Here is an 18810-nt window from a genome sequence, read left to right as displayed (position 1 = left end):
TTTACTCTGAAACTACATTTATATCGCTTCCTGTATTCTTACAATTCCGCTTGACACAGGCGGCCCGTCTCAAGTAAAGACAAATCTCGCGGGATAGATTGAAGACTACGGAAGCCGACACGGCCACATTCCGGCGGTCCTCCTACGACGTTCTGCTTCCTCTCGGACAGATTCTTCTCCTCTGGACTGTAGCGAAAGGAGACGAGCATTAAAAAGTGAGTTTTGGTCTTAAGTGTGTTTACGAATATTTGTTTGGAGTTGGAGGTCTAGCCAGCAACAACGGAGCGGACTTCCGTGTTTTGTTATCAACCCAGACTGGTGAGTTTAAACTTTCTGCAAGTGTGGAAATACACGCAGAAGACAAACCGTAATAATATCCATATTGTTCATTTACTCCAGAGGAATGCGTCTTTATTTACAGTCAAACCTGAATTAATTTCCTGCAGCGCCATTTCTTAGTATTAGTTATTTTAATGTTGTTAATGATTGAAATGACAGAACGCCATTCCACCTGTCTCGACAGATATTTTCTTTATCATAAGTATTTAGTAGTGTGCATTCTGCTTAATGTCTTAATGTATTCAGGTAGTTTTTGTTGTGGTGTTACTGTTACTGGTGATGTTCAAATCTTTAGTTGTTTTTGAGACGACTGCTTCATGGACAACAATATCACTAGTTTCTAATATTGCAGTTCATCTGATAATCCTTCAGATCCGTAGTAACTGTATAGTTTAGTAGGTTATACTTCAGTGTGTGTGGATGTCAGTTGATATACGGCATCTGATGAGCTGTCCGGCCTGGTCACCTCTTGCCCCCTGCAGCAGACATGCTCCAGTCTGTATGGCCAGATCAGGGCAATACATGGAAGAGTGTGAGTGAATAACACCGTCTGCTGAGCACATGAAAACTCCAGAAGTATTTAGGCCGCCTGATGGCTCTTCTATCTCCAGATCTATATGGTCTGTAAGCTTCGGTTGCGGGCTTTGTTAGTTAGTGAATCCACTGAGTCACTGTGCCCGAGACTGAATTACAGGATAAGGTGCCGACTGTGGGTGTGTGTTTACACTCTAGACCCATAATCAGCCTGCATGTCAGACAGTGTGTGTGTGTGTGAATAGTAGGTTTGTCTCTGTTGTGAATTAATCACACTGGATGTGGCGGTGTGAGTCGAAGCGTCATCACTCCTTCCAGGAAGTCCTCCTCAGAATTTCCTTTTATAGACGCTGAATACAAAAGAATTGCTGTTCACTTCCTGTAAACAACTTCAAGCCGGTCTTTGTTGTGTTCTGATTGGCTGAAGTGGGTCACAGACCCTCTTAGACTCGGGAAGTTCCCAGGATGAGGAAGCAGGCTTCCCCTGCTGACGGGGCTGCAGTGAACAGAGGGTGCTCTGATGTAGAGATGTAGAACATGCGCAGCCTCGTTCTGGGCTAGCGTTAATTGATGATGAGTGCGATGATTTAACCCTGGAAAACCTTGAGTTTTCACCGTGACCATGGGGAGGGATAAACAAAACAGCTTCTTACTAATCGCTAACTGGAGTGAACTTAATGTCGTGTCATCTCTGATCATTTTCTTCTCTGCCATATTAATGTTTTTCCCAAAAAAACGAATGCAAGATTGTTTTCTCTTTGTACCCTCTCCAACCTTTTGAATGAATAACTTTACACTCACTTCTAATATACTTTTTAATAATATTCAAGTTTTGTGTCTTGGTTTTTGACCTGTGTGAGAGCTGCTGTTTGCTGCGTAAACATACTTTTACTAAGGAGCAAGTGTGTGTGTGGCATTCATTGGTTTTTGGTGCGGTGAAAAGTGTATGTTGAAGTTAAGAAAAGGGGCATTGTGGGTCGGCTGCATATGTTCCACAGCTATAACTGCTCCTGGATTGCCTTTTCACCCCACATTATATGACAAACTGCTTCCAGGTGGGATATTCACCTGCTGATCTATACTGGAACAGGTTTGGGAAACGGTGTCTAAATTGTTGTCCAGATTTTTTTCCTGAGCCCAGATCAACATGTCATGAGTTGTTCATTTATGTGCGCCTGCATGGCTCCATTTTAGTGTTTAAAAAAATAGATTGTTAAATAGACACAAGTGCGCGCTGGCTGCAGGATAATGTCTTTAGTGTGTGCGTGTAAAAAGACTCGCCCAACAGCAGCAGCAGCAGCCCTGCAGCTATGGAATTCCTACAGAGAAAGGACTTGTCTGAGCCTGGCCAGCCAGCACCGAATCCTTGGTCCGGCACACACGCACGCAGGCACACCCGCTACTTTGAAAGTCTCATATTAAGGCTTGACGGCGTCTAATTTTAACCTGCCGCGACATGACCACACTTGTGCCATCCAAGGCTGATGAGGAATGAAGTGGCGTGCTGTGACCTGCTTCAGAAGGGAGAGAAGACTCTGAGAGAGAAGGAGTTCAGTGGATAAAGAGGCGATAGGGTAGCACAACGTTTGGCTGAACACTTATGAAAACATATCCTAGGATTCTGGTCTTCTGTGTGGCACAGAAGAAGCGAGATTCTGGTGAGTACACGCTGGGTTGTATAGTCTAAAATCCTGAAGATGTGGACGTGATGATCGTGGGTGAATCAGTCAGGGGCTCGCATGAATGAAAAAATGTGCCACCTTGGTTGAATTCTTCTGAGTAATTATAATTTGAGTGTAAATGTTGCTCAATTTCTGATGTGTCTGTTGCTTTAGAACACTCCAGCCAACAGCTTGCATGATGTGGCTTTCAAAACATTTGTGTGGAAAGTACTGCAAACCACTTACAATATGTTGTTAGTTTGTTCTTCAGGGTCATCAGATAAGGGAGCTTGATGGTTTCTACATTATTAAGAGACTAATGTGATGCCACAGTTTAACACAATGTATATTTGTATTGTCTACTACTTGAACTGGAAGTGCTTTGATACATGTTTCCCTGTGAATATCCTGCTAGCTGTAGACAAATGAGGCAAATGAGCGGAGTACAGTCATAGCATCGATGCTATGTTAAACAGATGGGCATGCTCACATACCAGAGTTAGGCTATAGTGTTGCAGCTGTTGTACTATACGTTGAAGACCTACAAACCGTCTGGTAGAGGAATTATTGAGATCTATTTGGGGTATGTGTACTGCAGTTTCAGCGCATAGACTGCCCTTTCTGATCGCACAAGACTGCTGTTCATGTAGACGAGAACCTGCTTCTGCTCTGCTCTCAGACACCAGCCCTTTACCAAAGGATGTCTGGTGCCTGTTTTTAGAGGAGTGTTTCCCCTGACTTCAGCCTGAGCACATGATTTACCATGGGTGTAAACAGAGATGCTTGGTTTCCCAGGTTTGAGACGGAAAGAACGTTCTATTGACTTTTAGCGGTGAGGAACCATTTTTACGCAGACAAGCTATATGTCACACAGCTGTGACGTTCTTTAGGAAATATTTTGTGACAGACAGATATAGTACAGTCGGGTCAAGGTCTGACCCAGTTCCTATGTAGCATGCATGGTGCTTCAATGCAAAATATACACACTCTCTTAAGGTTGTGGACAACATTTTTATGTGTTGGACATTTGCAAGAAAACTGTTCACAAAGGAACGCAACGTAGAGAATAAACAAGCAGCTCATGCCCCAACAGTCAAAGCAGATTCTTGATAGGCTGTTGGTCTCCATGAGATGGGAGCCAGGAAGACATTCAAGTGTTGTCGTAACATCTGAGCTTCTAGCCATCGTCTTTAGCAGCCCTCAAGCAATGTGGAATGAGCAACAACAATTGTTGGCAGCAGAGCCACGTTGAGGCTGTTTCATTGATTTGATTGCGTCCCGTGTTTGAGGACATGTTTTCTGGGATCACAGTGCTTCCACTCTCTTCGTCAAGGGATTCCTGGATCCAGATGGAGCACCACATCATACGGAACTGTGATTTAAATTTTTTTAGTACACTCTAGATTCTCTTTTCAAGAGAGAGGAGCGTTTATATGAGCTGGACTGCTTCGCTTGGATGTCAACAATAATATAAACCCATTGACCTACATTTATTTTGTTGCTTATTTATGTGATGCTTAACATAAAGGAGAACAAAGAATTTGGACTGGACCCCCATAACCGACCTCATTTTTCAAACACATTTGGTGGTTTTTGCTCCCGACTGCTCATTTGTCAATCCACAAACGTCCTGCGTCAGTTCTTCAGCTGGTAGTTTTAGCAGCAATGATTTGGCTCAGTAGAGTGACGGGAGATTTCACAGCAGTTTCAGCTTGGATATCGAATGACAAATAATAACCTGTGTTGGTTTTCAATCTCTGAGTGATGCTCATCATTTGAGTATGAAACAGGAAATAAGCCATAAACTTGTCATGTTGGATGACTTGCCCAGAGAAGAACACAGGACAAAGAAAAGCAGTTTTATAAACGTCTGTTCCTTGTGTGTTGCTGTATTGCACCAAAGTCTTGTGGTAAAAGTTTCACACTTCCCCATTTGTGCTCCTGCCTACGGTGCTGTTTTTCCGTCTCTCTTCCTATTTTTCTTGAGGCTTTTACTCTCCAAGTCAGGCTGTCATTCTTTTCCTTCCTCATTCACGAGCAGAGGAACGAGAACCAACACGCCATCTCGCACCATTCACTGCTGCTTCTTTTTCCTGTTCTCCGCACTACTCTGTTCATCCTGACTCAGGAAGGAGTTACAACTTGAGGCTGTGCAGGAATATGTCTGTTTATTTTCCACCCTGGTGGTGGGTTTTTATAGTTCAACATCTGCCTGACTATTGTCCGGATCTGACCGGAGAGAATCAGTTGTGTCACCTTTTGTCTCTGCAGGTGTACGTGTGTAGATGTGTGACAGCGGAGTGTGTGAGGACAAGCCCCCCGCCCCCCCTGTCAGGATGAGCAGCCAAGGAGGAGCCAAGGACCCCCAGTCAGCCAATCACAATTACCGACCTCTGCCATCGGTACCCGAGGAGAGAAAGTCCAGGAACAAAATCATCTCCATGTTTGCCTCAGAGAAAGGTATGAAGGGTCACAGAAGGTTCGACACAGGATTCTGATGTCTGACTGTGACATGCAGGAGGCAGGAAAAAGGACAAAGACAAGGACCGGCCCGAGATCTCTTCTCCTTCTGACTTCGAACATACCATCCATGTGGGCTTCGATGCGGTCACTGGAGAGTTCACTGTAAGTTGTCAACTGTGTTGAACTAAAACATAGAGGGATGTTATCAACAAGAGGTGAACATAAAACTACTCTGCTCAACTCTGTCAATAGATAAAAGCATATTAATGAAAATGATCCTGAGTAGCAAAGTTTGTCCCGACTCTTTTTGACTACACTACACACTGTGGTGGTGTATTAAAAATCATCCACCAAAATGGCATCTGCTTTCAACACTTTTGTCGATAATCGTGTACTATTACTGAGAACTTTGAACAAACCCATGACCTGAGGGTGCTCAGGTGCAATTTGTGGTATCATTTCTTCAAGACTTTCACCCTGTGAACGTGGCCTTTCCTTGCAGGGCATGCCTGAGCAGTGGGCTCGGCTCCTCCAGACCTCAAACATCAGTAAATCTGAGCAGAAGCAAAACCCACAGGCAGTCCTGGACATCCTAAAGTTCTATGATTCAACCAGTGGAAAACAGAAATACCTCAGCTTCTCTGCCACAGGTCCGTTTCACTTTCACAACCACGGTTCTCAGTTTCACTTCTGTTCAATGCACCTCACCAACACTCTTCTTTTGTTTTGCCTCTCTCAGATAAAGACTCGCAGTCGGTAAGAACTTGCGCTACTACCTCAGCAAATGGCACTTTCTCTTGCTCTCACCTCACATCTTTGTGGTCCTCGCTGTAGCCAGGAAAACAGGGTACCAAAACCTCCCCGTCAGGGGGCAGGGATGGTGATGATGACGAGGATGATGACACACCACCTCCAGTTGTTGCACCACGCCCAGAGCATACCAAATCAGTAAGTTATTTTACTTCAAAACATTCGAAAACATATCAAAGCGGTCGCTATTTCAGGTGTACACAAGATCGGTGATCGACCCAATTCCAGCCCCTGAGACAGACGCAACATCAAAGACCAAGAAAAAGGATGGAAAGATGACGGATGAGGAGATCATGGACAAACTAAGTAACTAAAAGAATCAGAATGAAAATTGTTTTTTGAGTTTTAGCAGTGCTGATGGATGTCGTCTGATTTTAGGAACAATTGTCAGCATTGGTGACCCAAAAAAGAAATATACGCGCTATGAGAAGATCGGTCAGGGGTGAGTTTGTGTCTGGTTTCACTTTGCTGGTGTTGGATTCAAGAACTGTCTATAGTTTCTCCATTGATGAGATGAAAGGCGCCTCCAGTCACATGACCTGCTTCGGTTAAAGCTGTCAGAAAGCCGCTTCGATTTGATAAAGCACAACGTACAGTTGAAGCAATGTACAAATGAATCAACTTTCATGTGAACTAAAAAATCCTGCTGTTGGCTTGTCTTCTTCTTCTTCAACTCCTTTGCTACTGCCACCTGCTGTCCACTTGAGCTCATTGCACTTGGAAATTCTAACACCCAATATATACTGCATTTGCTAAAATATGTGTAGATCAATCATATTTGCACTCAAAGTTTGACACACCAGACACTGTCATGTGAATTTTAGTTGATCTCACATTATTAATGATATTCGTGACTGTACTTATGTGTTGCATCATGAGAGACAGTCTTAATATGAGGCGTCTTAATAATGTAAAGGGATTGGAGGAATGCAGGATTGTTCCAACCCAAAGGTTTATTTACTAAATATATCAGCTCCTCAGGCTACATGGATCAGAGTCCAAATTGAATTCCTGAATAAAGGGAAAAACAGTTAATCTAAGTGTTAAGTAGGGGAGAGTCATAATGAGCGATTTCTCATCTTATATTTCTTATCTTATATTTCTTATCTCTGTTGTTGCTTCTTACCTTCAGTGTTCTCTCCGTTGTGTAGTTCTGACCGCAGTGGCCTTGCTAGGCTGCAATAAATCCCTGTCTTTATTCCATTCCAGGGCATCTGGCACAGTGTACACAGCGATAGATGTTGCAACGGGACAAGAGGTGAGAAGCTAGTGGTTCATCTTCAACTGATGTTGTATGAAGATTTCCGTTTTTGTTGCACTGGTGAACGCAGTACTTCCTGTACATATTGACATTTTGTCCTGCAGGTTGCCATCAAACAGATCAACCTGCAGAAGCAGCCGAAGAAGGAGCTGATTATCAATGAAATTCTGGTCATGAAGGAGATGAAGAATCCAAACATAGTCAACTTTGTGAACAGGTAGCATCCACCCCAACTCATTCTAAAAGCCACCACAAGTCAAGGTCATCATGACGGTCGCGTTTCTTGATTCAGCTTTCTGGTGGGCGACGAGCTGTTTGTGGTGATGGAGTACCTGGCAGGTGGATCTCTCACTGACGTTGTGACAGAGACTTGCATGGACGAGGCTCAGATCGCTGCTGTGTGTAGAGAGGTGGGACAGACTCACTGCTTCAGTGACCAAAAATGAGCATGTTGGCTTTGTTGTGTTTTTAAGCAGAACCATCCTTCTTACAAACCATGAGTCATATCAGTCAGTCTCAGGGTCTGTGTTTTCCGTTGAGTTCTTCTTGAGTGTTTTGTTGCTGCGTTTCTTCTACTTACATTTTACACTCTCCATGCTCTTCCATCCCCCTCCAGGTCCTGCAGGCTCTTGAGTTCCTTCACGCTAACCAGGTCATCCATCGAGACATTAAGAGTGATAACGTCCTCCTAGGGATGGATGGATCTGTCAAACTCAGTGAGCATCAATAAGCTTGCAACTCTTTCAGTACGAATTTGAGATGTACCCATCTAAACAATCTCCTCTCTCTGTGAAGCCGACTTTGGCTTCTGCGCTCAGATCACTCCAGAGCAGAGCAAGCGCAGCACCATGGTGGGAACACCATACTGGATGGCTCCTGAGGTGGTGACCAGAAAGGCCTATGGACCCAAAGTGGATATTTGGTCTCTAGGGATCATGGCCATCGAGATGGTGGAAGGAGAGCCTCCGTATCTCAATGAGAACCCGCTCAGGGTAAGAACCAAAACATGACCTTTTGTTTTGCTCTTAGAGCTTCATACATGGTTGTTTAAACGAGACCCATCAGTGGAATACATGCTGAGCTTCTCTTCTGGTACATAAATATTTTTATTTTATTTTAATAATTCTTAAAAGAATTGTAAGGAAGAAAAGTCTAGAAACATTTATTTATTTCAATGTCCCTAGCAAGTGCTAGTAACGGATCAGAGAGGTTAGTTTTATTCACAGTTTTTTTTATTTAAAATTCTTGTTAATAGAATCTGTTGAGTCTTCATTTGCTGAAATGTTGCTCGTGTAGAATAGAGATCTGACGTTATGAAGTTGCTCAGATGATCTGTACAATGTTCAGGTACTGTAGCTGCTGTGCTAGGACTGAACAATCGGGCAGGGTCTCCCTCAGCTGCAGCATGGTTGTGAGACTCATGCAAAAGAATGTGAAACAGCACTCCTCAACCAGCCCTCCGACTAAAATAAAATCCCTTTCTGACTCATTTTATAAAGTAACAAACACGTTAGACCTCGGCCTTCAACATATTGCTGCAGCACGTTGGCAGTTACATAAGGGTAAGTTTTCTATACTGGACAACCCTTGAGGGAGCTTCGGCCACTTGAAAAGTGAGTGTCAATTCCTGTTGGCATTGCCGGGATAGTCAAAGGGTTAAGATGATTCCAGTAATTTTATCCCTAAAGAGATCATTGTATGATATTCTTTGTTCTAGGCATTGTATCTAATCGCCACCAATGGAACTCCAGAGCTACAGAGTCCAGAAAAGCTGTCACCGGTCTTCAGGTCCTTCCTGTCCCGCTGTTTGGAGATGGATGTTGAGAAAAGAGGGTCAGGAAGAGAACTGCTCCAGGTAGAGTGTAGCTTCTGTTACAGCTGGTGCTGTGTTAAATATGCTTCTGTCTTCCTGCTACTGTCTGGTGTGTTTAGAATTACTGAAGTGCTTTCAACAACTTCACCTCCTTGTCACATTGCACGAGACTTCTCTCTATTTACCTCCAGTGTTAGGATTAGACTGTTTTCTTAAACACATTATTTTAATTAAAATACACCTGTCATCAATGAATGATGAAGCTAGAGTGTATTTTCCCTTGCAGCTCGCTCCTCAGCTCCACAGTCCACCTGTGCACACCTCCAACTTTCCTGTCGTGCTGCCTGTCCCTTCACTGCTGAATGGCTCACTCCTCCTGATAAAGTCTAAAAGTTACAGTTTGACTGATTCTTGTCTGATCTGTGTCTCCAGCATCCGTTCCTGAAGCTGGCCAAGCCTCTGTCCAGCCTCACGCCTCTCATCCTGGCTGCCAAGGAGGCAATGAGGAGCAACCGCTGAAACTTGCACCAAAAACTACATTTACCAAAGGTGACCAAAGAGGAGAGGATCTTCAGCCTACTGGCTCCGTCAGTGTTCAACATTCTTTTTACCTTGTCTACTGTCCAACTCCTAGCTGCAGCGTCTACTACTGCAGCCACATACTGCCACCACCTGTCCGTCAGTCGCCACTACAATCCGAGTGACACGCTGTGCCCGCCGCCAACAGACCCAACATGGTCACCATGGTCACATTCAAATACATGTCCAGACCGCAAAGTGTGCAGATGGTGTGCAGATGGTCGAACTGACGTTCGCTGTGGTTTACAAATCTTGTGTGTATATATATATATATATATATATATATATATATATATATATATATATATATATATATATATATATATATATATAATTTGGAGACGTGTTAGTGGTATTTTTTATTGCCAAAACTGCTACAGACACAGCAAGGGTGACGGGACCAAAACAAAATTTGGCAGCTTGGTGACAATTTTGTCTTGTGATCTGCTGTTATGATCAAGTTTTTAAACTATTGAATCTGGAAACACTCCACTTATGTTTCAGTTTACATCTTGATTTCCTCAACACTGGCCTGGGGAGTGCGATATTCCCTCAGCAGTTGTACGATGTGAGGGTCACATGGAGGGGCGAGTTTGTGTCTGAATGATGTTACACTTCAGGAAGTGTATGTCGACACTGGTCTCATTCCAGCTGAGAAATCTGTGGCATCAAATGTCACCAATCTATTTCTCCCCATGTGATTCATCACGAGGTGCGTCTGCTCCGTTTTTGTTTTGTTATGTTTTTAATACTTCCACGGTTGTCTGTGCATTTAACTGTTTTCTGTCTGTATTTGTGTTGTGGAATATGCAAACTAGATATAAAGGTCTCAACATTTGGAGCTGTTAAACATGTGGCTGTACTTCAATATGTTCTTGCTGCATTGTTTTCTCTTTATCCTCAATACAAACTTGAGTAGAACAGTATTCGGCTTCCAGGACTCTAATGAGAAAAGGTGCTCAGTTCTGAGTCAATCATTTGCTTCCTCTGTTCTGTCCATGGTACCAAAGATATGACAAAAGATGGTGAGAATTTCATCTTTCTGACAATCATGTTCCAAAAGTTATAATTTTAAAAGGGGAGATTGAAGTATTAAAGCATACCATTTTAAAACAATTAATGTTATTGTTGTTCCAAATTGATTGACATAAAATAAGTTAATAAAAGTCCAAAATATTGTGTGTCTACTTCTGTTATGTGCTTTTATCCACAGGTAATTTACATTTTTTTGAATTAGCAATGAACAAAATGTGTTCAATCACATCAGTCCAGGACAAAAAGTTTCTTTTTTTTGCAACCCTGTACTGTTAATCTGTGACAAACTAGTTGTTGACATTTAAACAACTTTGATATGTTTAACCATTTAGCTTGAAAATGCTTTGTTTATATCATCTAAGGAGAACCTCCATTAATGTCATCAGAATGGCAGCATTGCACGGAACATAAAAGGACACTTCTGTAATAAAGAATTAATAACAAAAGACCATTATTCGAAGTTATATTAAGAGTCTTGCTTGTCCTAAAATAAACGCATAGAACTACCCATGTTGTAAAAGCAATTCAACATTAAAAATAAACTCAAATCGCTTTACATCGCGCCGCAAACCAATAACTGATCAGATCAATCGCACGTATTAATGTAAAACAAAAATATGTGTTGGGAGTCAACAGTAGCAGAAGGTCGCTGATACCACGCCCAACCTTTGGCTGCAGAGGCGTGTCCTCAGAAGTGGGTGTGGTCTGGTCACAGCGCGAGCCACTGTCCGCTGCTCACTACTGTACTCACAGCCGCAGCTCCGCGACGCGAGCCCAGCTTGGAGGGAAGGGGTCTCCGTCACTAAGAAGAACGCCGGAGAGGAGGGTAGAAAGCACCTCTTACTCCAATAAGCTGGTAAGAATTGAGCAGCGCCCCGTTGAATGCAGAACGGAAGTACGTAAACGCCGCAGTCCGCTCGCTAACATCGGCTAGCCGCTGCTAGCAGGCCGCTGTGCTTCCAGCGCGTTTATGCAAATAAACCTCTCGCTCCAGGCTCTTTGCAGGACAGGCCAAACAAAAATGCATCATTGTTTGTTAGCCGACGTGTCTTGAGTAATTTCACTCTCAGAAATTGCGCATGGCGCCAGTTCTCGTTCGCTTTGCATGGTGCTAATGCTAATGCTTCGTAGTCTGTGCACTCGGGCATGTTTCTACCAACCCACGGTAGGTGAAGATTTCTGCATGGTTCGGGGAAAACATGTGTTATTTCTGCAGCTAACTTGCGCTACAATGTTTTTTTTAATCATTTAAATGCTATAATGAAGTCGTTGGTGCAATTAAACAAAACATATACCTTTATACCCTTGTTTATGCGAGATATATTCTAATTTTTCCACAAACCCGCCTCACAAAGCCCCCAACATTTTGTGAAAATTTCAGTCGTTAGGTTGTTGTGCTACGTCCAGGTCGCATGTACTGTTCTAAGGTCTCTTTGAATTGAGCATTGCCTGCAGGCCTGTATCCATCACCAACTGTTTGAGGTCCAATACCAAAACATTAGGTCACTGGAGGTATTAAAAAATGCTTGGCGCATTATACCTATCTCCAAACTAACAACACATACTGCTCAATGAAAACCCCCCCTGACCATTTAAGCTTCAACACAACATGGAGCTATCTCCACCCCCCAGCTGATTGTGGGTCACTCCTGAGTTCCCTTCTCATTCTGGAGAAGACTGCAGCCCATCTTTATGAATGGGGCGTTTTGCAGCAGCACCTCTGTTATGTACGACGCTTTGTAGTGTGTGCTGGTGAATGAGTCAGCTGCAAACAACATAGGAGATTATTTGCCATGAGAGAATAAAGCGGAGGAACAGCTCAAATTGTCTTAGCTTGTGTTGCTAAATCAAGGATTCATTGGTTTCTATGTTTCTGTCTCTGCAGCCTCCAGAGCAGTGAAGTGCCTTCATGGCAGTTCGTCGAGGACACTTTAAGTACATGAAAGTGAGTACTGTAGTCTGGCAATTTTAGTCTTAACATTTTGTTCAGTATCCGGGGTTGCCTCACCAGTGGATTATGTTACGACACAAAATGTGTTGCTCTTTTTGTGACTTATTTTTGGGAGAGGTTTGGATAAAAAAATGGAGCTCTGTCAAAGTGGCATAGCAGTTTTAGTCTCCGATGATTGAAATAACCATAATAGATTTTAATGAAACCTGTCTCATGATTCATGTTGTTGCCATCCTGTATTTTGTCACCTGTCAACGAGATCTCCTTTATTATAGTGTATATTTAATGCCAGTAGCACTCAAATGTCTGCACCCACGTCAACTATGGGGAAGCACCAGTCATTGTCAAGTTTATACTTCTAAATGATTTTTTGTTATGGTCAATGTTTGGTGTCTGTAATGTTGACTGTATTGTTCCGAATGACGACAGCAAAAGCAATGTCGCATTCTTTTAACGTGTGCTCTGTTATGATCAGTTTTGAAAGCACACAATGATTGGCAAGGTTTCAAAATGCCTTGAAAAGTTTGGAATTTTGTTTTCATCTCTATTTGATATGGAAAATGGATTTGGATCATGAGTCACATTTTGGAATGCCTTTTAAAAGTATACTGTATAAGAAGTGGACGTGAAGTCAAGGTCTTCCACGGAAAATTATTGAAGATTTTCTTTTTTGATAAAGAGCAATGAGTTCCCTGCACTACCGTCCGGTACATGTGGCTTGGATCAATGAAGGCAAACGTGCTGTCCAAATCCCAACATATCTTGCCAATGGGAGACAATACATCACAAGTCCAATTTAAGATTATAGTCTTCCAATAACACTATAACAGTCAAAATACAAAGTCAGCAACAATCAACAATGTCATTCAAGCCAGTTCCTCCAGCTTGGCTCTTGTTTCAGTTCAACATAAGACGTTCATTCATCCTCTGCAGGCTCCTCGCCCTCGCCACAAGAATACACAATCCCGACCTCTCTCTTAGATGAATGGACCTCTGTCCGCTCAATCGCTTGGCTGCATCCTTCTTTTCTGGCTGGCTTCCATATCAGCCACCAGCAGTTATCCCACATGCCCATTATAATCCAACCCGCGCTCCTGGTTATCGACGTTTTAATGAATCAGTGCCAAAATCTATTGACCACTGTCAGGCCTGTGAAGCCGTGCGAGGACAAGATAATCCATTTGCTTTATAAACTACCAATATAGTTTCCAATATGAAGTTGTGCTGCCCTTTATTTCATGTCTAACTTCTTACGTCGAGTCTGAATGAAAAGGCTTATATAAAGGTGTTAGTTTACTGACTGACTGATGCAAGACAACGCTGTAATGTGTCCCATGACAAGCTTGGCTGGCAGCGCCTATTCAGAGGCAGTCTAATTAAACTAAACTGACAACTCTTAGATGTTTGTGTCACACAAATAGTCAGACTCCCACAATCCTTTGCTTCATCTGAGTCATAATCTCATGTGTTGAAGTGTCTCTGCATGTATTGCAGGTTCATTTGTTGGGTGTTTTTATACACCATAAGAAACCTAACTGAAGAGCTATGCTCAGTGGGGGGTTTGTTCATTGGGAAGGTCAAAGCATGAATGTATGAGGCTGCAAAGACCAACAAATATAACATTAACCTACCCTCACGTCGTCCTTTCCAGGGTGAGCACCAGGAGCTGTACAACATGTCGAACGGTTACGACGATCACATGGGTGGAGATGAGGCCAGAGACGCCAAAACCAATCTTATAGTGAACTACCTGCCCCAGACCATGTCCCAGGACGAGCTGCGAAGCCTCTTCAGCAGCATTGGGGAGGTGGATTCCGCCAAGCTGATCCGTGACAGACTGGCGGGTAAGATCCCAGCTGAAGTTCTCTGTTCTTTGATCCTCCAGAACCACACACCAGTGTGAAGTAAATTTGATTTAGAATGGAGTGATTTTGATGTTTATCAGTTCTTTTTTGCCCCCAACTGTATAGGGTCTTTAAATGTTGTTTTCAAGACATCTTAAATTTGGATTTTCTTTGTACCAAATAGTTAAAATGGTTGACTCTGCTTCTTTTCAGGAAACCATGCAATGTTTTGTTTTGTTTTTAATATGTTTATTTGTTTGCAGAATTTTTTTAACTATACAATTTTTTTTGTTTTATTTTGTTGTTTTCCTTTTTTTTCTCTAGGCCACAGTTTAGGGTACGGATTTGTTAACTATCTTAACCCTAGTGATGCAGAAAGAGCTATCAGTACTCTGAATGGACTAAGGCTACAGTCCAAAACTATCAAGGTAACGTGCTACCAGGTGTTCTACAATTCTCAAAGCAAAGATGTGATAACTCTTGTGGCTCCTGTGCTGTCACCCAGCTAGCTAGTACATTTCATCACCCCGAGGCCTCTTAAAAAGACTTGCTTTGGTCAAGTTAATTTGTTGATATATTCCCTGGGGTGGGTGGGAATCACGGGATACCTCACACAATAGGTGGATATTATCACAAAGCAGCGATAATCCATGTATTACAAAATAATTCCTTACCAATACATCACAACCCATTTCACACTTTCATATTTGAGCATCAGCTACAGTTATGTGTGTAGCCCCGCCTCCACTCACAGAAAGTGTGGATCCATTAAATCTTTGTTTTGTTTTATTGAAGCTATTTAAAAGTTCACTTATTGTACTGATAAGAAATTTGGGATTGCATTTGAAAATTTTAGATTAGTGGTTCATTTGTTCTGAAAATAATGTTCATTTATGTGTTATAATTTGAGTCTATATCGTCCATATCCATTATTGTGACAGGCCTGCACTGACTTAATGGTTCAGTAACTACCAATGGTTTCTATGACATTCATTAAAAGTGCATTTATTTATAATTATCCTCAGCACTCTCCTCACACCGCTTGGTTTTTCTGTTGGTTGTTGCGCATAACAGAGCCATAGTCTTGTCAATGTACGATAGACCGTGGCTCGACTAGAGTCTGAAGTGCCCTATTTAATTGATGAGAAATATCAATACTTTCGTGACCATACCGTTAATCGCAGCATGCAGGGTAGGACAGCTGTTCCCCGTCACCACCCCTAGTCATAAAGTCTAAATCCCTCGATATTTTCAAAAGATTTTGAAGTTTAACTTGAGCCTTGTTGATGTATTTTCCATTTTATTTGTGTGTCTGTGTGTGTGTGTGTGTGTCAGGGAGCTTTTGTGTCTTTCCCAAACTGAAATGGGTCTGCTGTTGCCTCTTGTTGCCAGGTTTCCTATGCGCGGCCCAGTTCTGACATGATTAAAGATGCCAACCTGTATATCAGTGGTCTGCCCAGGTCCATGACCCAGAAGGACGTGGAAGACATGTTTTCGCGCTTTGGCCGCATCATAAATTCTCGGGTACTTGTTGATCAGACAACAGGTATGACAGGTGAATGACTTCCTTGCTTTTTCCACAATTCTCTCCACTTGCAGATAAGAATCTTTGACTCTTCCCATCGCTTTTGAGCTGCTGTCGCCAAGCAGTCAGTGTGGTAACCCCCCTACCTTTGTTCCAGGGATCTCCCGGGGCGTCGCCTTCATCCGCTTCGACAAGCGGGCCGAGGCAGAAGAAGCTGTCAATCAGCTGAACGGTCAGAAGCCTCCGGGCGCCGCCGAGCCAATCACGGTCAAGTTCGCCGGGAATCCAAACCAAATGAAGAACGCCCAAGTAGCCCCCCCGATTTACCATGCTCCGCCCCGGCGCTTCGGCGGACCCTTGCACCACCAGACTCAGAGGTTCAGGTGAGCGAAGTCTGCAAGTTTTAGTGTTGAATGTGGGTGTTAAGCAGAGACAACATTCAGAACTGCAGGTACAACCAGTCTGTTGCTCCCAATCATGGTGGTTCTTCACTTCAGCTCACTGTCTTTGAGAGAAGCTGCAACATCAAAATCATGTCTGCAGTTAAGTCCTACAGAAACATGCAGCCTTTCAGTCCAGTGAAGCAGACATGAATGAAAAGGGATGTGACTGTCCTTTATATATAGTTGTTTGTCTCAACAAGGCTTACCCCAGTGTCTGTTTCTTACTATCGTTGGGAAAGTTCACATGACCTGCTGCCTTATGAATAATACTAGAATATATGGATGAAAAAAGAGGCATTCAAAACCTTTGTGAGTGAAACACCAAAGAAGGTGTTGCCCATGCTTGGTGGGAATCATGGAGGCAGTGTTGACGGCAGTGTTGACGACAGTGTTGACGACAGTGTTACTGACTCACAGTCTTGATGCTAAGCAGTTTATGGAGCTGCAGGAAACCCTGGACTTGGAGGTGGATTTTGTTCCGGACTTCTCCAGTCACAGCTGTCTCATTGGCTCTTCTGTTTGTCCAGGTTCTCCCCCATGGGCGTGGATCACATGGGTGGGATGGGAGGTGTCGGGGTCCCCGGGAGCACCAATTCCGGCTGGTGCATCTTCATCTACAACCTGGCCCAGGAAGCTGACGAGAACTTCCTGTGGCAGATGTTCGGGCCCTTCGGCGCCGTCACCAACGTCAAGGTGATCCGTGACTTCAACACCAACAAGTGCAAGGGCTTCGGCTTCGTTACCATGACGAATTACGACGAGGCCGCCATGGCCATCGCCAGCCTCAACGGTTACAGAGTCGGAGACAAGACTCTGCAGGTGTCCTTCAAAACCAACAAGGGCCACAAGTAGACGGCCGAGCCGTCGGCAGGTCCTGAGGCCGGGAGCTGGAGCAGATCTGATATCACGTTTAGGCTAAGTGTCTAGAAAAGGTTCATCATTGTTTTTGTCCCCATTCGTTTTTTATCTTGTGTTGGCTTCAGTTTTAAAAAGACTCGACGGTTGAAGCAAATATGTTGAAGTTACAACGTAACTAAGATTGCTGTCCTCTCATATGTTTCACTGGGAGGAGGCCGCTCTGGACGTGCGCCACCTGCTGGGGAGGATCTGCGACAGCAGCCTGTAGTCCTGAGAAGCGCATAGACGTAGATGCCTTAAATTATAATTCAGTGGCCACGCACTGATGACACCAATCATTGTCTTGAGAGCAAAGCACTTTCAAATCTCAACAAAGCCGATTTCTTCTTTTAGAGCAGGACGGTCAGAGCAGCAGGTCCCGTGCGCTCTGGCAAGGAGAGTGGACCAAAAACAGGCCCAGAATTTCTTTCCTGAACTGACAAGTTTTATTCAGGTTTTTTGTTTTTTTTTCCCCCATGAGAGGTACTGAGGTTCTTTTTGGTGAAGTGCTGAGCTGCTCCGTCAGACTTTTGTTTTAAAGGCTGTTTTTAAGTTCTGGCGACCACAGGTTTGTTTTATCGAGTGCTCATCTCGAAGTTTGGCCTTTGTAACGACGGATTTTCTTTTTCTTTCTTTTTGCTTGTTTTGATTTCAAACTAATAAATTTCATTTTGTTTTGTTAAATCTTTTCGTTTGAGTTGGTTGTTTTTTTTTCTTTGTCTTGTTTTGCTTGTTTTGATTTGAAATGATTATTAAATCTTTTGTTTTGCTGAAGGTTTTGAGTTTTTCTTTTGTGTCTTTTTTTTTTTTTTTCCATGTTAATTTTCCAGGTTGGGCTTGGAACAGGCAAAATAGTTGGGAGCGGATGCAGCTAGTGCATCTTTCACGAATCAGGAGGAAACTGGAGGAAGTTATTTAAAAAAAACTTTTGTCAGATGCATTTGAAAGCCAGTGTGAAGTGGCCTGCAACACACGATCAGAGTCTACACCTGAACACCGCACAGCAGTTACTTCTCTCACGGCCGATTCAACACACAATTGCTCTTTAACTCTTTAAAGAAAGAGTCCTCCATACGATCGTGCGCAGCCCATGAACGTTCACATCCTTCTCTAAATCTCACCCAGTTTAAAGTTCATCACAGATTTCGGACCGTTGGGGCGTGTTTCTGTGTCGAGTCCATCGTTCTGTGCAATATTTTGTCTGGAGCAGCTTCAAGTTTGTTTGATAATTTTCACTTTTCTACTGTCGTCACTTCATCTGTTCTTTTCATACACGTGTCATCTGCCTTAAATTATAAGTGAGCGGTGGAAGGCAGCAGATATTTATTAATGCCTCCTGAAGTGTTTGTGCTGTTCTGTTAGCCGTCAAATGTCCTCATGTTGTTTCAATAAAGTTGGTCTTTTGACTTTCTTTCGAGGCTTTTGATTTAACTCGTGGTGTTCGCAGCTTTGGAAGCCTGTTTCTGCCAAAAAAAATGTTTGAATCAGTGTCAGTTAAGCAGTATATGTTGTTGATCAAGTAAATGTTTGGAGTACTTGGACAGGAATACTATATAAATAACTGCAATGAGCCTTTTACTGTTGAGGGTTTTGATGTGTTTTTATGGACTTGATGTCAGAGAACAGGCAAATTGTGCGTGGAATTTGATGAGAAA

The 18810-nt window shown here is 43.1% G+C and overlaps 2 protein-coding genes across 4 annotated transcripts; both read left to right on the top strand.

Moving 5' to 3' along the window:
- The first annotated feature begins 74 nt into the window (after nucleotides 1-74).
- Nucleotides 75-10634, top strand: LOC128746939 (serine/threonine-protein kinase PAK 2-like). 2 transcript variants are annotated; one of them, XM_053844309.1, is made up of 15 exons: nucleotides 75-215; nucleotides 4806-4994; nucleotides 5053-5159; nucleotides 5500-5647; nucleotides 5737-5753; nucleotides 5832-5945; nucleotides 6002-6113; nucleotides 6186-6249; nucleotides 7017-7065; nucleotides 7173-7285; nucleotides 7361-7478; nucleotides 7685-7784; nucleotides 7864-8060; nucleotides 8786-8923; nucleotides 9314-10634. In XM_053844309.1, exons 2-15 carry the CDS (start codon nucleotides 4820-4822, stop codon nucleotides 9398-9400), a joined length of 1539 nt encoding a protein of 512 aa, XP_053700284.1. In that variant the 5' UTR covers nucleotides 75-215; nucleotides 4806-4819; the 3' UTR covers nucleotides 9401-10634. The 2 variants fall into 2 exon arrangements, with proteins under 2 accessions (XP_053700284.1, XP_053700285.1); XM_053844310.1 differs by lacking the exons at nucleotides 8786-8923; nucleotides 9314-10634 and adding an exon at nucleotides 8568-8758.
- A 350-nt stretch (nucleotides 10635-10984) lies between these two features.
- elavl1a (ELAV like RNA binding protein 1a) lies at nucleotides 10985-17929 on the top strand. 2 transcript variants are annotated; one of them, XM_053844312.1, is made up of 7 exons: nucleotides 10985-11351; nucleotides 12381-12440; nucleotides 14098-14290; nucleotides 14615-14718; nucleotides 15683-15836; nucleotides 15973-16198; nucleotides 16786-17929. In XM_053844312.1, exons 2-7 carry the CDS (start codon nucleotides 12405-12407, stop codon nucleotides 17108-17110), a joined length of 1038 nt encoding a protein of 345 aa, XP_053700287.1. In that variant the 5' UTR covers nucleotides 10985-11351; nucleotides 12381-12404; the 3' UTR covers nucleotides 17111-17929. The 2 variants fall into 2 exon arrangements, with proteins under 2 accessions (XP_053700287.1, XP_053700286.1); XM_053844311.1 differs by having other exon boundaries at nucleotides 10986-11351; nucleotides 15683-15845.
- The last annotated feature ends 881 nt before the right edge of the window (nucleotides 17930-18810 follow it).

This window comes from Synchiropus splendidus, chromosome 16 (assembly GCF_027744825.2).
Source record: "Synchiropus splendidus isolate RoL2022-P1 chromosome 16, RoL_Sspl_1.0, whole genome shotgun sequence".
NCBI lineage: Eukaryota > Metazoa > Chordata > Actinopteri > Syngnathiformes > Callionymidae > Synchiropus > Synchiropus splendidus.
The sequence above is the reverse complement of the archived record's forward strand: the minus strand, read 5'-3'. Positions and strand labels throughout refer to the sequence as shown.

Coding starts and splice junctions, on each gene's coding strand:
- elavl1a (XM_053844311.1), top strand. CDS start 12,405: ATGGCAGTTCGTCGAGGACACTTTAAGTACATGAAA. Junction 14,291..14,614: donor GATCCGTGACAGACTGGCGG/GTAAGATCCCAG, acceptor TTTTTTCTCTAG/GCCACAGTTTAGGGTACGGA. Junction 15,846..15,972: donor TCAGACAACAGGTATGACAG/GTGAATGACTTC, acceptor CCTTTGTTCCAG/GGATCTCCCGGGGCGTCGCC.
- LOC128746939 (XM_053844309.1), top strand. CDS start 4,820: ATGTGTGACAGCGGAGTGTGTGAGGACAAGCCCCCCGCCCCCCCTGTC. Junction 5,160..5,499: donor CGGTCACTGGAGAGTTCACT/GTAAGTTGTCAA, acceptor CTTTCCTTGCAG/GGCATGCCTGAGCAGTGGGC. Junction 6,114..6,185: donor GGAGATCATGGACAAACTAA/GTAACTAAAAGA, acceptor GTCTGATTTTAG/GAACAATTGTCAGCATTGGT.